Source organism: Bubalus kerabau, chromosome 20 (genome assembly GCF_029407905.1).
Source record: "Bubalus kerabau isolate K-KA32 ecotype Philippines breed swamp buffalo chromosome 20, PCC_UOA_SB_1v2, whole genome shotgun sequence".
In the NCBI taxonomy this organism is placed as follows: domain Eukaryota; kingdom Metazoa; phylum Chordata; class Mammalia; order Artiodactyla; family Bovidae; genus Bubalus; species Bubalus kerabau.
Window position 1 is genome coordinate 40,794,740 of NC_073643.1, and position 15,075 is coordinate 40,809,814.

At 41.5% G+C, this 15,075-nt stretch overlaps 2 protein-coding genes across 6 annotated transcripts in view; one reads left to right on the top strand and one right to left on the bottom strand.

The window, feature by feature from the left end:
- The window catches only part of FEZF2 (FEZ family zinc finger 2), a 141,754-nt gene extending 127,735 nt beyond the window's left edge, over positions 1 to 14,019 (top strand). The window contains exon 3 of the transcript XR_008706013.1: positions 13,900 to 14,019. The gene's annotated coding sequence lies outside the window, so the exon portion shown is untranslated. The remainder of the gene's footprint in view (positions 1 to 13,899) is intronic.
- Positions 1 to 15,075, bottom strand: part of PTPRG (protein tyrosine phosphatase receptor type G) — a 770,267-nt gene that overhangs the window by 25,998 nt on the left and 729,194 nt on the right. For all 5 annotated transcript variants that reach the window (XM_055557457.1, XM_055557454.1, XM_055557459.1 and 2 more), the window contains 5 exons: positions 10,825 to 10,921; positions 4,128 to 4,210; positions 3,806 to 3,940; positions 2,405 to 2,539; positions 90 to 262 (listed from right to left, as the gene is read on the bottom strand). In XM_055557457.1, the coding sequence (XP_055413432.1) occupies positions 90 to 262; positions 2,405 to 2,539; positions 3,806 to 3,940; positions 4,128 to 4,210; positions 10,825 to 10,921 (623 nt within the window). The remainder of the gene's footprint in view (positions 1 to 89; positions 263 to 2,404; positions 2,540 to 3,805; positions 3,941 to 4,127; positions 4,211 to 10,824; positions 10,922 to 15,075) is intronic.

Consider the following 15,075-nt stretch of genomic DNA (forward strand, 5'->3'; position numbering starts at 1 on the left):
TGGTCCCAGTTTGGGGTGGAAGACTCTAGTTCGGTGTCAGAGCAGAGGCAGGCCCGCAGCCCCTGCCTCCCCAGTCGGGCGGTCCTCACCTGCAGTGCACCAGGACAGGCCCCATCTCCGGCGTGCGGGCTGCCGAGGACCTCCTCACGAAGGTCAGCACTGGGAGGGCGTACTCCGGAACTCCCATGTCGGGCCACTGCGTGTAGTGGTACTGGATCACTACACGTTCATTCTGCCGCCCCTTGGGATTTCCCTTCTGCCCCTAAGAGAAAGGCGAGAAAGCATGTCTTTAAGCCTACAGTGGGCATTCTAGATGAAGATGCTGTAAGGATGGCAGGAATCCCAACCTCTGTTCTCATTCGCCCTAACTGCTGATATCCTCTCTGAGGTCCTCTCAGGCCACAAATGAGGACATGACCCAGCTGGATGAGAAGGCTCAGATACCTCATAGAAGAGAACATGATTTCATTCTGCACCAAGAATGAATGTTTCATATTTCATTTTTCTGGATCTGCTATCCAAAGAGCTCAGTAATTTGCCTACAAGGTTTCTATTTCCTAGGTGCTTCCCTGATGGCTCAGCAGTCAAGAATCCACCTGCCAGTGCAGGAGACGCGAGGTTCTATCTCTGGGTCAGGAAGATCCCCTGGAGAAAGGAATGGCAACCCGCTCCAGTATTCTTGCCTGGGAAATCCCATGGATAGAGGAGCCTGGCGGGCTGCAGTCCATGGGGTTGCAAAGAGTCTGACACAACTTAGCAACTAAACAACAACTTCCATTTCCTGACTTCCTGCCCCAGCTCCTCTGACTCTGCGCCAGGACTCCCATTCCTTCTCCACTGTCCAGGCTGATCCTTTAGGAGCCGCAGGGCACGTGCTTGCAACCTCCAGGAAGTGTGGGGAAGATCCTTTTCAACGTCCAGAGTCCAAGGCAACAGTCAATTTATCTGTCCCTTTCAAAATGAATTTTTGAGAGTTGTTTTCCTTTAAGTGGCTGAACTTTTTACATTTCAACTTTGGTTGACAGTCTTCTTCAAATAGATCAGTTTCTGTGATGTGTTCTTTATTATTATTACCAATACTTGTAAACTTTAAAAATGTTTTTGATGATTCAGGGTCATGAATCCATCGACATTGAACACTGTAGGGTGCTTGGCCCTGTGCTACAGGGCTTGGATGTCCTTGATTATCAATTCCCCAGTTACCTCTCCTTTTCCTTTTTCTTCCTCATTTTCAGTTCCTACTGTCAGTGTGCAAAACGCCAGACATTCCTATTTGACATCCTCCTCTGACTTAAGGCATTTCTAACATAAGAGTAAGTGGGCCACATTTAAATACCTAAGGTGTTTCCATGCCTAATGGACATTATACTTCATGAGTATAAACTGGTTATTGGTTAGCTTGAACCAACTAACAGCTCTGGTGTAGAGAACATAGATAAAGACAGTGCTACTGATCTTTATGTATAATACTTCTGCCATTCTTGGGAAGAAAAATACACATGGAAAGGACTGTTAACCCTAGACCATGAATGGGCTTCAGAGCCACTGAAATGGTATACAAAAACCTGAGTAAATGTGAATTCTTCTGGGGCAAGAGGCAGACAGTTTTATCGCATTCCCAAAGACGTCCAAGCCTAGAAAAATAAATGAACCATTGCTACCAACAGCTGCCTACCTAAGCCTCCACAGAGTAAGTAACACTCCACACTGTCCTAATGAGCATCTGTCCTGAGTTCCCAGGACTGCTAGAGTGATCTATGAGTCTCAGTGGGACAGTGGATTTTCAACAAGAGGAACTGAGAAAACTTGAAAGCGGCATTTCCACAAGGGTGATTCTCAGGATGGTAAGAGTTCTTTAGTGTTAAATCACATTAGGAAACACGACAGAGTTATATTGGTTTCCTTACTCTGGCACACTGGGTACTTGTTTTCCTTGTAAATTTTTAAGGAGGAATTCAGGCTCATGTGGCACTCATTTTCCACACTGAATCACAGAATTTGAGTTTTGCAAATGTGTCCTCGGGACACATGTTGGGAAACAATGCTTTAAATCCTTCAGAAAATTAGATTTAAAAACCTAAATTACCAAACAGATGCTGCCATATTTGCTGGTTACCAAAACCTCAGAGGACCTTTTGTCCCTCCCCTACTCCAAATGAAGCCTCCTTCATGAAGAGATTAAAGAACTCAGTCAGGCCAGTTAAATTCTATTATGTGCTCTGCCAATATCTTTCACACCATACATTGATGTCAATCAAGAGAGTTGTGAAAAAACGTTTCAAAAATACTTAAAAAAAAAAAAAAAAACACCAAGTTGGTTATGAGAGTTGGCCTTGGTCGCACAGTGATTTTCATACTAGTTTAAAAAGAGACGCCCTGGCAGCCCACCCAACCCCTTCAATACCTTCTTCACTTTTGTATTTCTGACTGAGAAACGACGAACAGTGTAGCAGGCATGTACTTTTGTGCTCTTCAGGGTGACAATAACGTTTCCATACTCCTCACTGTTCTCGGTGGGCCAGTACTGATCACATTTTCGCTGCAAAAAAGATAAACAAAAAAAGTTGTAAATTATAACTACAATCGATACCACAATGCCACTGTTGGTAATACCACAGTGCCACTGCGGTTTCAAATAGCACCGTTGAAACACAGGTACTCTCACCACGTGGCTGACTAAATCAGGAGTGAATGGGCTGCAGTCCTTGCAGGCAGTTGCGACCCCTGCAGAGGTTAATCTTGGGACACGTGTGGGCTAGATCATTTGAGGACTGGGCCTAGTATTTGTGACCATTCTGCATCTCACGATGTACTTTAAAGAGGGTCTAAGAAGAGTCGAGTCCTGTATATTTGACCCATACGAAGTGTGGGTATGTTACCAAGGAAGATTAAGTATCATTTGGGAGGTTGGCCTGCATTCACAGGTAAAAGAAAAGTCCCTTGCGGGACTTCCCTGGTGGTCCAGTGGTTAACACTCTGCACTTGCAATGCAGGGGGTGCAGGTCGGATCCCTCACCAGGGAACTAAGATCCAATATGCCATACCATATGTGGCTAAATACACGAAGCGGGGGGAAAAGGGAAAGTCTCTTGTAACTGTGAGAGCCTTTGTGTTAAAAACTGGTCACCAATTTTGACTCCATGAAGTGAGGCAGTAGTGATTCTGAGGAGGGACTAGAGCCTGGAACCTTATTCTATTTCATTCCATTAATTAATTAATAACTAATGTAAGTTCAAAATCCGATCAAGTTAAACTGTGACTCATCGTCTTTAAAAAAGATTCTCTTAGAGACGGTCGAGGTGTTTAAGCAGTCTTTACTCCCCTGGATTTGAACTACTAGTATTTCCTCGACTATACGCTGCGTTTCTTCCACCGTCCCTACTTTTGTCTTTCTTCCCACTGTACTTAGAATGTCCTTCCTTCTCTTTTCACATCTGTGTGACTCTTATGCCTTCTCTTTCATTGCTTAAATCTCACCTCAAACATTAGCTCTTTAAAAAGTTATCTGTACTACAGAATATGTCCATGCATTTTGCAGCATCCTCCTAATTAATACCTTATTCATCTTTTTTAAAAAGACTTTTATAAATGTATTGTTAATCTATTTGAGAAAGGCAGATTAACACCTAAAGATAACCTGTTCACCTTGATCATCATGTTTAACCCCCTCTGGAAAGTGCCCACTTTCCTGGCATGGTGGACACTTCTCATTTCTCTAATCTTCTGGCCTTATCAAGTTTCTGCCCTACAGCAGACACTCCACAAGTAATTTTTTGAGTGAAGGTACATGAGTAAAAGTTCTTACTCTTCCTTTTTCCACAAGGTTCGTAATCATGACAATGATTCCAGTGTTTTGTTCCCAAATCATTCTCCAGAAATCTTCAAACGTGGACTTTAACGGTCCCTGGGTGGCGATGTAGGCTTTCGCTTTGTTGTAACCCTTCAAAGATGACACAGCACAGTGAGATGAAGGCAGTACCACAGCCCGGTTAATAATTCAAGCGCCTTCCATACTGAATAGGCTGTGTTTTTCATGAAAGCTCTGTGCAGTATGAAAACACATTCAACCGTCTCAGCAGCACCCTTCATTTATCAGAAACAGGTTTAGGAAAACATTTCTGACTTACATCGACATAGTTTGCATTAATGTAGTCGCTGTGCTTAGAGTCTTTTCCTGGTAAAGGTCTTAACTTCACCCTACTGTGATCATCTATAGAGGGTAAGAAAGAAAAAAAAGCAAAAACAAAATGTATGATTCAAAAACTAGCAGCATTCTGAAGCACACAACAAAGCAGAGAGGCAACGTGGCATCTCCCAGAGGGCCCTGGGAAAGCTTTTGGCAAAAGAACAACTAAAACGTCAAAGCTACAGCATTGGGACCCCTCTGCATATCACGGGGACACTCCCACCGCATGCTCTGATCTGTGAGTGCTGATATGCAAGAAATGCAAATAGTGGTCCTTATTAGTTCATGTAAAATGATTCAAGATGCAACCCTCTGAAATTCCCTTATCCTACATTTTAAAACAAGTTTCCAAGATCTTTGATTACCTATGTTCCATCCCCTCTCCACTGATACAGATATAAAAAGGTGATTATTATATCAAGTCCAGAACATCAATTTTTAGGAGATGCCACTCAGCTGGACTCCCCACCACCCCAGTAGACCCTGAGTAACTGAGGGAACTGGAGCTTGCTTCTCAGAGTAATCTCAACGCAGGCATCTGAAGTCCGTGATCAGATTCAAGACCCACTTAACCTTTGCCTATGAACAAAAGGTGAGTGCTGATATGTGCCTCTGGTTGTCCAACAGAAGGAGCTTGTATTTATAAGGTAACAAACAGAAGAAAGCTGAGGTCATACTTTTTTTTCCCCCCTCTAGCTAGAAAGAGAATGGGCAAAAGCTGATTTACATTTCTATTTATAATCATGATCATAAAAGGCTAGTTCGAAAAGAAGTCCAATGAGTGGATTAGCATGGACATTACTGACCTCAGACTACTTCATGCACTTCTGGAAAGCCCTCCACATTCTTGAACTCTGAACTGCTTTTGTGCTGAGAAACGCACAGGCTGCAGTGAATCTAAACAGGGGCTGCCTGTTGAATCTAAACAGGGGCCCCACATGAAAATATTCTCTTAAAGCATCCGGATTCAAACTCTGTAGCATTATATTGTTATCTCACAGACTGACAAATAAGAACACATACTCAAGTTGCATTCTTCATAGTCAATCAAAAAGGTCAAAGACTGGCTAAAAAAGATAAATACTGGAGGTGGCATACACGTCTGCTTTGAAAGCTGTGATGGTTCCATGAGAAAAGGCTCTTCCTATATTGTGTATCCAGCACATTCATGGACTAATTCTACTTGTTCCATGACACTTCCATGCTATTCTCTGCTATATGAAAGCATTAATATAGGGGAAGACCTAAGTGATGGGTGATGTGCCCAGAATCTGACCAAGGAGCCGAGATAGTACCAAAACCTAACTCTCTGAACTTGTGAAAATAAAACACCCGATTTGAATTTGTGAACATTATACCTCAAGTAACTTGTGAAAGTACAAACACATCTAACCAGAAATGGCTTGAGCACATCACACAGAGTTGCTCTGACTTCCTCCCTCTTTGCCACATACTTTTAGCTAAGGCAGTGAGGTCACTAAAGTAGACGCTGCCATGGTGGAGAGAGTGATGTGGACATATGTGAGGCATGTATGTATGTATATCTCTGCCTGACTGCTGTGGTCAGAAATGAGGTCTGCAGATGGACAATTCCTCACAGTCTCAGAGAATTGAGCCTTGACTGAGCTGATCAACAAACACTGCCCGAGTCAATCCATCCAAAGACTGGTGAGAAAAGAAAAGTTTGACTCTTCTTCCTTGTTCTCTTTTTCTCCTTCTCTCAGATAACTGAAACAAATACTCTTATCAAAAAATGACTTTTAGTTCTTCTAAAACTTTTTCTAGAAGTAAAACTACACTCACAGATGACATGAGGTTGTACATAGAAACCCTAAGGTCATATAAGACAAGTCCACAGCTAACATCATACTCAAAGATGAAAAGCTGAAAGTTTTCCAAGATTGGGAACAAGATAAGGATGTCCATTCTTGCCATTTTTATTTGTCATGGTACTGGAAGACCTAGCCAGAGCATTTAGGCCAGAAAAAGAAATGAAAAACATCCAAACTGAAAGGAAGAAGTAAAACTGTCACCATTTGCAGATGACATGACATTATATATAGAAAACCATGAAAGACTCCATGAAACAACTGTTAGAACTAATAAATGAATTTAGTAAAGTTGCAACATACAAAATCAACATACAGAAATCTATTGAATTTCTATACACTAAGAATGAATTATCAGAAAGATAAATTGAGAAAACAGTCCCTTTTATTATCGTCTCAAAAAGAAGAAAATACCTAGGAATAAACTTATTTAAGGAGGTGAAAGACCTGTATGTTGAAGACTGTAAAACACTGAAAAAGAAACTGAAGACATGAATAAATGGAAAGATATGCTATGCTCATGGATGGACTGGAAATCAATCTACAGATTCAGTGCAATCCCTATCAAAATTCCAATGCTACTTTCCACAGAGATAGAACAAACAATCCTAAAATGTGTATGGAACCATAAAAGAACTCAAACAGCCAAAGCAATCTTGAGAAAGAAGGACAAGGCTGGAGGCATCATACCCCTGGTTTCAAATTATATTATAAAGCTATAATAATTTGAAAAGTACTAGCATAAAGACAGACACATATATCAATGAAACAGATGAGAGAGTCCAGAAATAAACCCACACATATACAATCAATTTATTTGTGACAAACAAGCCAAGAACACACGATGGGGAAAGGACAGTCTCTTCAATAAGTGGGGCTGGGAAAAATGGGCAGTCATATGCAAAGAATGAAACTAGATTACTATATTACAGCATACATAAAAATTAAGTCAAAATGGATTGAAACTGAATTTAAGGCCTGAAATCATAAAACTCCTGGAAGAAAACAGAGAAGAAAGCTCCTTGACATAGGTCTTGGCAGTGATTTTTTTTCAATCTGACACCAAAAGCAACAAAAGCAGAAATAAACATGTGGGACCACATCAAACTAAAAAGCTTCTGTATGGCAAAAGAAAGCATCAACAAAAGAAAAAGGCAGCTTTACTGAATGGGAGAAAGTACTTGTAACTCATATATCTGATAAGGGGTTGATAAGCAAAATATAAAAAGAACGCATACAAATCAACAGCTAGCAAAACCAGCAATCAATTAAAACATGGGCAGAGGACCTAAATATACATGTTTCCAAAGCAGATCTATAGCTGGCCAATGGGCACATGAAAAGGAGCTCAACCACTACCAATCTTCAGGGAAATGTGCATCTCACACCTGTTAGAATGGCTATGACCAAAAAGACAAGAAATAAGTGTTAAACAACTGTTAGAACTAATAAATAAGTTCAGTCAAGTTGATAAGATACAAGGTCAGCATACAAAAATCAATCACACTTCTATCCACAGTCTGAAAACACCAAGGAAACAATTCCACGCAAAAGAATAATATACTTAGAAATATATTTAACAAAAGCTTAATACTTGTAGCATACAGATTATAAGACATTGCTGAAAGAAATAAAAGATGTCCTACATAAATGGAGAGATGTCCTATCTTCATAAATTGGCAGACCTAATTCTGTTAATATGGCAGTGTTCCCCGTATCAGTCTACAGAATGAACATAATCTGTATTAAAATTCCAGCTACACTTTTTGTAGTAATAGGGAGGTCCTGAAATTCATATGAAAAACAAAGGATCCAAAATAGCCAAAAGAATCTTGACAAAGAAGGCCACAGTTGAAGGAGTCACAGTTTCCAATTTGAAAACTTACTACAAAGCCATGGTCAGTCAGTGACCAAGATGGGGTGACACTGACGTAAAGACAGACATACGGACCAGCAGGAAAGAAATCAAAGCATGGAACAAACCCTCACGCGTGTGGTCAGCTGATTTTCTGTGCAGTGCTTAAGACAATTCATTATGGAGAGAAAGAAGAAACTTTTTAAAAAATGGTGCTGAGACAACTGGATATTAACATACAGAAGAATGAAGCTGGACCCCTACACCTCACACTATATACAAAAATTAACGCAAACGGGTCCAAGACCTAAATGTAAGAGCTAAGACCAGAAGATGCTGACAAAAAAAAAAAAAAAAAAAAAAAAGGTATATACTTACAGTCTTGGATTAGGCACTGGTTCATTACATATGACAAGAGCACAGGAAACAAAAGAAAAAAAAAAACAAACTGTGTTTCACCAAACTTTTAAAAGTTGGTACCTCAAAGGACATTATCGAGGAAGTGAAAAGATGACATGGCGAATGTAAGAAAATATTTGCAAATTATATATATATATTTGTATCTATAATGTATAAAGAATTCAACAATAGAAAGATGAGTAAACAAATATAAAAACGAGCAAAGGATCTAAATAGACATTTCTCTAAAAAAGACAGAAAGGTGGCCAACAAACACATGAAAAAATGTTCAACATCACTAATCACTGTGAAATGCCAATTAAAACCGCAACTACAGTGAGATACCACTTCAAGCTCATCACCATGGCTATTATCAGAAAAAAAAACAACGTAACGAGTGTTGGCAAGGATGTGGAAACACTAGAACCTGCATATATTGCTGCTGAGAATGTAAAATGGTGCAGCCACTTTGGTAAACAGTTGGGCAGTTCCTCAAAATATTAAACATAACGTTACCATATGACCTAGGTATTCTATTCCTAAGTATATACCCCAGGGAACTGAAAATAGATGTCTGTATAAAACCTTATACACAAATGCTCATAGCAGCATTATTAATGACAGAAAGTAGAAACAACTCAAATGTCCACTGAGAAATGAATAAACATGGTATATCTATACCGTGAAGTATTATTCAGGCATAAAAGCAACGCCCTGTGTACCTTTTAACAACATCATGCAGATAGAAGCATCCAGACACAAAGGGCACGTACAGTATGATTCCATTTAGATGAAATACTCAGAATAGGCAAACACACAGAGAAAGAAAGTAGCTACGTGGTTTTTAGGGACTTGGGAACAGGAGGAATTAGAAGTGACTGCTCATGGATAAGGGGTTTCATGTTGAGGTGATTAAAATATTCTAAAATTAGACAGTGGTGATGGTTGTACAACTCTTTGACTATACTAAAAACCACTGAAATTAAATTTAAAATCAAATTATCTTGAAAATGGGTGAATTGTGTATGTTATATAAATTATATCTCACTGCAGATGACACCACCCTTATGGCAGAAGGTGAAGAGGAACTAAAAAGCCTCTTGATGAAAGTGAAAGAGGAGAGTGAAAAAGTTGGCTTAAAGCTCAACATTTAGAAAACTAAGATCATGGCATCTGGTCCCATCACTTCATGGGAAATAGATGGGGAAACAGTGGAAACAGTGTCAGACTTTATTTTGGGGGGCTCCAAAATCACTGCAGATGGTGATTGCAGCCATGAAATTAAAAGACGCTTACTCCTTGGAAGGAAAGTTATGACCAACCTAGATAGCATATTCAAAAGCAGAGATACTACTTTGCCAACAAAGATTCGTCTAGTCAAGGCTACGGTTTTTCCAGTGGTCATGTATGGATGTGAGAGTTGGGACTGTGAAGAAAGCTGAGCGCCGAAGGATTGATGCTTTTGAAACTGTAGTGTTGGAGAAGACTCTTGAGAGTCCCTTGGACTGCAAGGAGATCCAACCAGTCCATCCTAAAGGAGATCAGTCCTGGGTGTTCACTGGAGGGACTGATGCTAAAGCTGAAACTCCAGTACTTTGGCCACCTCATGCAAAGAGTTGACTCATTGGAAAAGACCCTGATGCTGGGAGGGACTGGGGGCAGGGGGAGAAGGGGACGACAGAGGATGAGATGGTTGGATGGCATCACCGACTCGATGGATATGGGTTTCAGTGAACTCTGGGAGTTGGTGATGGACAGGGAGGCCTGGCGTGCTGTGACTCATGGGGTTGCAAAGAGTTGGACACGACTGAGCAACTGAACTGAAAGTATTATTAAAAATCTGTCTACAGTGGTGTGTAACTTTAAACACACTATTACATGAAACCATATGTACATTAACCATAAACATCTGTGCTCCTGCTCCCAATATCGAAGTGTGTATTTTCAGCCAGTGAGTCAAGTCTCGGTGTCTGTGAAAAGTGGCCTTCCAGCCACAGAAGTGGCCTGTCCTCCTAGCAGCCTTGAGGCTCTGTAAGAAGAACTCTTTATTTGCTCCTAAACTTCCAGGTTACTCATGGCCCTGGAAATGTTTTGGACAGGACTAAACACGTAGGCCACAAGGACTGAAATAAACCAATTACCTAATCTTTGGAAAGACTGTTCTGAAATTCAGCTTCCTCAATTCAGCTCTCAGTATTTCCATTTGCATTAAAAAGCTTGGCTTTCATGGGTTAAAATGTTAGGTTAGCCACGTGACATTAAACTTTGGTTCCCAACACTGGATATGAAATCACTTAATGTAAAAACAGTAAAGCTCAGAACATTTCCTTTGATCACCTGATTATGACAACAGAGATCTGGCAGCTTCATGAAACACTAAGGGGGCAGAGGATGTCCCCACTTCTTCTTCTTACACATTGTTGAAGAAGATGGGCCAACTTGCACGTGTAATGCCCTCTTGGCATCCTGATTCCAACGGCTTGCATTTCAGCTCATACCCAGCAGGAAGATTTCATTTCCTTGCAGTTGAAGATAGTTTAAAGTTTATTACTCACATGCTAAAATATTGATGTATCTGTTTTTGTGCTTGTTATCTGGATGATTGGAATGTTCTGCAGTGATGTTCATATCAGCCGTGCAGCGCTGGACTTCCTAGAGAAGGAAATATACAGGGAGGTTACCAAGATTTTTAGACATGCTTTTAGATGCTGAACAACAGCCAAAAGAAAGAAACTATAGACATCCAAAAGCCCAGAGCCTTTACTCACTCCCCAGTCACTGGCCACCATCACCTCCCCAAACTCAACTTCAGAAATGAATACTAACGTATTCATAACAGATGTATGAAGGATGAAAACAAAATAAAAGGGTTTCATTCTTTACTAATTCATCCACCATCCATTTTATTCCAGATTCGACCTAGGCATGGAGATTACAGACATAGTGTCTCTTTTTGAATCTGTTGCAGTCAAATGGGTGAGAAAAACATATAAAAACATGATGATAGTCAAATGTGATTAGTAGAAGAGAGGCCTGAAGAAATGGATAGAAACACAGAAGAAGGTTTACATGGGCGAGAAATCACCGGAGTCTTAAAAAGATGAACAGGAATATTCCAGACAGAAGAATAATCTTCAGCATGATTTGCAATATGCTTATATTATGGTCCTCACAGCCCTGTTTTATAACAGACTACCAAGTGACTGTCCTCAGCCCTGAAATGACAGTGTGTGTGTGCTAAGTTGCCTCAGTCGTATCTCACTCTTTGTGACCCCATGGATTGTAGCCCACCAGGCTCCTCTGTCTGTGGGATTCTCCATGCCAAGTATACTGGAAAGGGTTGCCATGCTCTCCTCCAGGGAATCTTTCTGACCCATGGATCGAACCCACGTCTCTTATGTCTCCTGCACTGGCAAGCAGGTTCTTAATCACCAGTGATACCTGGGAAGCCCTGAAATGGCACTGCTGCTGCTGCTAAGTCGCTTCAGTCGTGTCTGACTCTGTGCGACCCCATAGACGGCAGCCCACCAGGCCCCGCCGTCCCTGGGATTCTCCAGGCAAGAGTACTAATAGAACCTAAAAACTGTCATATCTGACTTACCCATATATGGCTCTGATGCACTAATTTTTAACTCTGATTTTACTTACATGATCCTTCTTTAGAAAAACAGCCATGGGAGAAGCAACTCTCCTCTCCTATTACCTTTGCCATGGATAGAAACATCATCCATTAGCCTAATAAAAGATTGCTAAAAAAGCCAAATTTTTCTACACCATATGCTTCAAATCCCAAGAAACCACTGGTGCTAACTAATAAAGGAAGTCATTTGCAGTGCACAGCTGCGACAAAGAGCAGGGCAAAGTGACATGAGGGGATCAGGAAAAGCCTTTCACATGTGACAGATGTAACTGAGTTTACGAGTGTGCAGACTTTTCTTCACAAAGGAGCTGCACTGCAAGTACGGATGATGTCCACAGCATGTTCATCATGCACAATGAAAAACAATGAAATCTATAAGGAACCGGTCGTCTTTTATATTCACAAAGTACTTAGGAGGGGCTCACCATGATCAAAGAGCTAAGGCAAAAAACAACAGGTCACTAAATATTCGGAACCATACTCACAGACACCTGATTCTTGGAGGATGTACACGCACTGTTTCAGAATTGGGAAGCATTCCCGGGGGAAGGAAGAATGAGAAGGAACAAAAGGAAGAAAAAGAAGGGGTTTCCCAGGTGGGTCCGTGGTAAAGAATCTGCCTGCTGATGCAGGAGACATGGCTTTGATCCCTGGTCTGGGAGGATCCCACGTGCCACGGAGCAACTAAGCCCGTGCACACACCTACCGGGCTCTAGAGCCCAGGAACCACACCAAGAGAAGCCAGAGCACTGCAACGAAGCGGAGCCCTGGCTCACCGTAACTGCAGCAATGAAGACCTGGCACAGCCAAAAATAAACACACAAAATTATGTATTAAAAAAAAAAAGGGAGAGAGAGAAGGAAGGAGGGAAAGAAAGAAGAGAGAGAGAAAGAAAGAAAAGCCATATCCATTAGTTCAACACATCTCTCTGGAGAAAGTGTGCATTTCATGAGAGTGCATTATCTTTTTTTACTTTTACTAAATGTGATAAACTCTGATACCTGCTGTTCTATCTAAAATGGTTTATAACCTACAGTTTGGTGAATGCTGGTTTAAAAGGCCTGAAGGCTGCCTTTGGCTGTTTTCTCTAAAATAGACATAAAATGTGAGCGTAATTTAATGAGTCTGCTGTTTTAACATCTCTAGGAACAGGAGCAATGCTAGCCGTACTCAGAATATCTGCCATTCAGGATTGCCTTGAAAGCCCAAGGCGTACTCTTCTGAATAGTTTCAGGGGCAGAAAACCTTTGAAAATGGATTTGTATTCTGGAAGACAGTAATTCAGCCTGTACACAAATCTGTGAGATAAGCTGACATGCTTTGGTTCCTGGGTTCTGAAGGTCATACCTTTGGCATGTACCTCTTCTGGGCTGAGCTGTTCAGACATCCTGTGCTGAGATTTCAGCTTTGAGTACTTTAGTTGGAGATTTGCCTTGTTGATATTTCTTTTCCCCATTGTGTGACTCTGACCACGCTCAATGGACTGAGGTGGGGCCTCTATTACGTCTAATGCAATTGGCTGAGCCTGTGTGGGAGCAGCTGTCTACAGCGTTTAAAGCGGCCATTCAATATGGCCAATCAAACTCTGCGCTATCTAAAACCCTTAGTCTGATCTGTCGCCTCTATTTCACTTTTCCAATTATGTGAATGACAGAAAACAAAGAATGGTCATAAATAATGCTAAATCTGATTTTACGAGAACCCAAGGGGTTGGCCTACGGCCTTTTGATTTTGTCTTGTGGATAATAATGTCATCTGTAATTCCTTGCAGTACCGCCTGGTTCATTTAGATGCTGATAATATCATCCGATCCTGGAGTGCTTTTTCTCCAGCTGAACTGGCATTTCAAAGTTAATGTGATTTTAATAGGTGTTAAGACCCTTTGAAGGGACACTGGCCAACAGAATGTGTATAGTACAGTTACTTAGTCAGTACCCAAATAAAAAGTTTAAGATTTAAGCTTGTTTGCACTTTCCTGTCTCTATAACAGAGCCGGGATTCTCAAAATGAATACTATGAGAACGACCAGGACACACCACCACCAAGAAGAGCCAACTGAAAACAAGGGATCTACAACAAAGCATAACTTAAAAAAAATGAACCAAAAGAGAAAAAAAGAAAAGTACAAGTTGACAGATACAGAATTCTTCAGAGATGATATGGGCTGCATCACCTCGTGCCTGGAGCTGTGGATGGAGGAGGCTGTCCAAAGGCACATGCTGACCTCCTGTCCTCCCATTCAGAAGCTTAATTGGAAAAAAAAAAAAAAAGCCGAAACAGATCTAGAAATCTTTCAGGTTACTCAGCTTCACAGTGAAGCAAGCTGAGAAGGAAATATTTTGGACCTGGTGACCAAGGGTTAGGCCAAGTCTTAGTGTCTGAGCTCAGGCCGCCCCCATCTACGTTCAGGGGCCTGTCCTGCACGAGAATAAGTCAGGACCACAGCACAGTGCTTGCTGAGTGTCGGACAGGGAGCTGGCCCTCATCAGGTACCAGTCACACCCTCTTCCAGCCTCTCCTCCCCTCTGCTCAGGCGACCACTACGGCCACACTGGTTTTCTTCAAAGGCTGCTTACCTATGTTCTTCTCTTGCTCAGACACCTCTTAGAGAGATTCCAAACCCCCGAGTCAGGCTTTCAGGGCCCCCATCTATGTACCTCTTCCTTCCCAACACCGGACAGTTTTAACTATGTGCCCTTTGAACAGCCTGTACGACCTCCTGCTCTCTGCTTCACAGCAATTTTCCTTACCCAGGAAAGCCTGTGCTCCTCTTCATCCCCCTCTAAATCCGTATGTCTTTATCGCAAGTGTCTGCCTTACCCTCCAGAAAATCAACCTATCTCTGAAGAAACTATCCCAGTGTCTGTCATCCTACAGCTGGTCTATAAAACAGAATTATTTTTTCCTGTACAACTTGGCGAACACACTTTTTTCCTCACTCTTCATAAGAGCCTCAACTTAAAAACCTCAGTTTCATCACCTATGATTTCTTTCACGATAAGGGTTTACAAAGTTTTCCTTTGGGTCATGTAAGACCCACACTGGCATTCTGTCACTGAGGCTCAGGAAACTGCCAACCTGCAGGCAGCCTTCTTTCTGCAGTTTTCCACCTTCATCAGGAACTCCCTAGTATGCCTCAGCAACAAGGGAACTCTGCATCTTACAT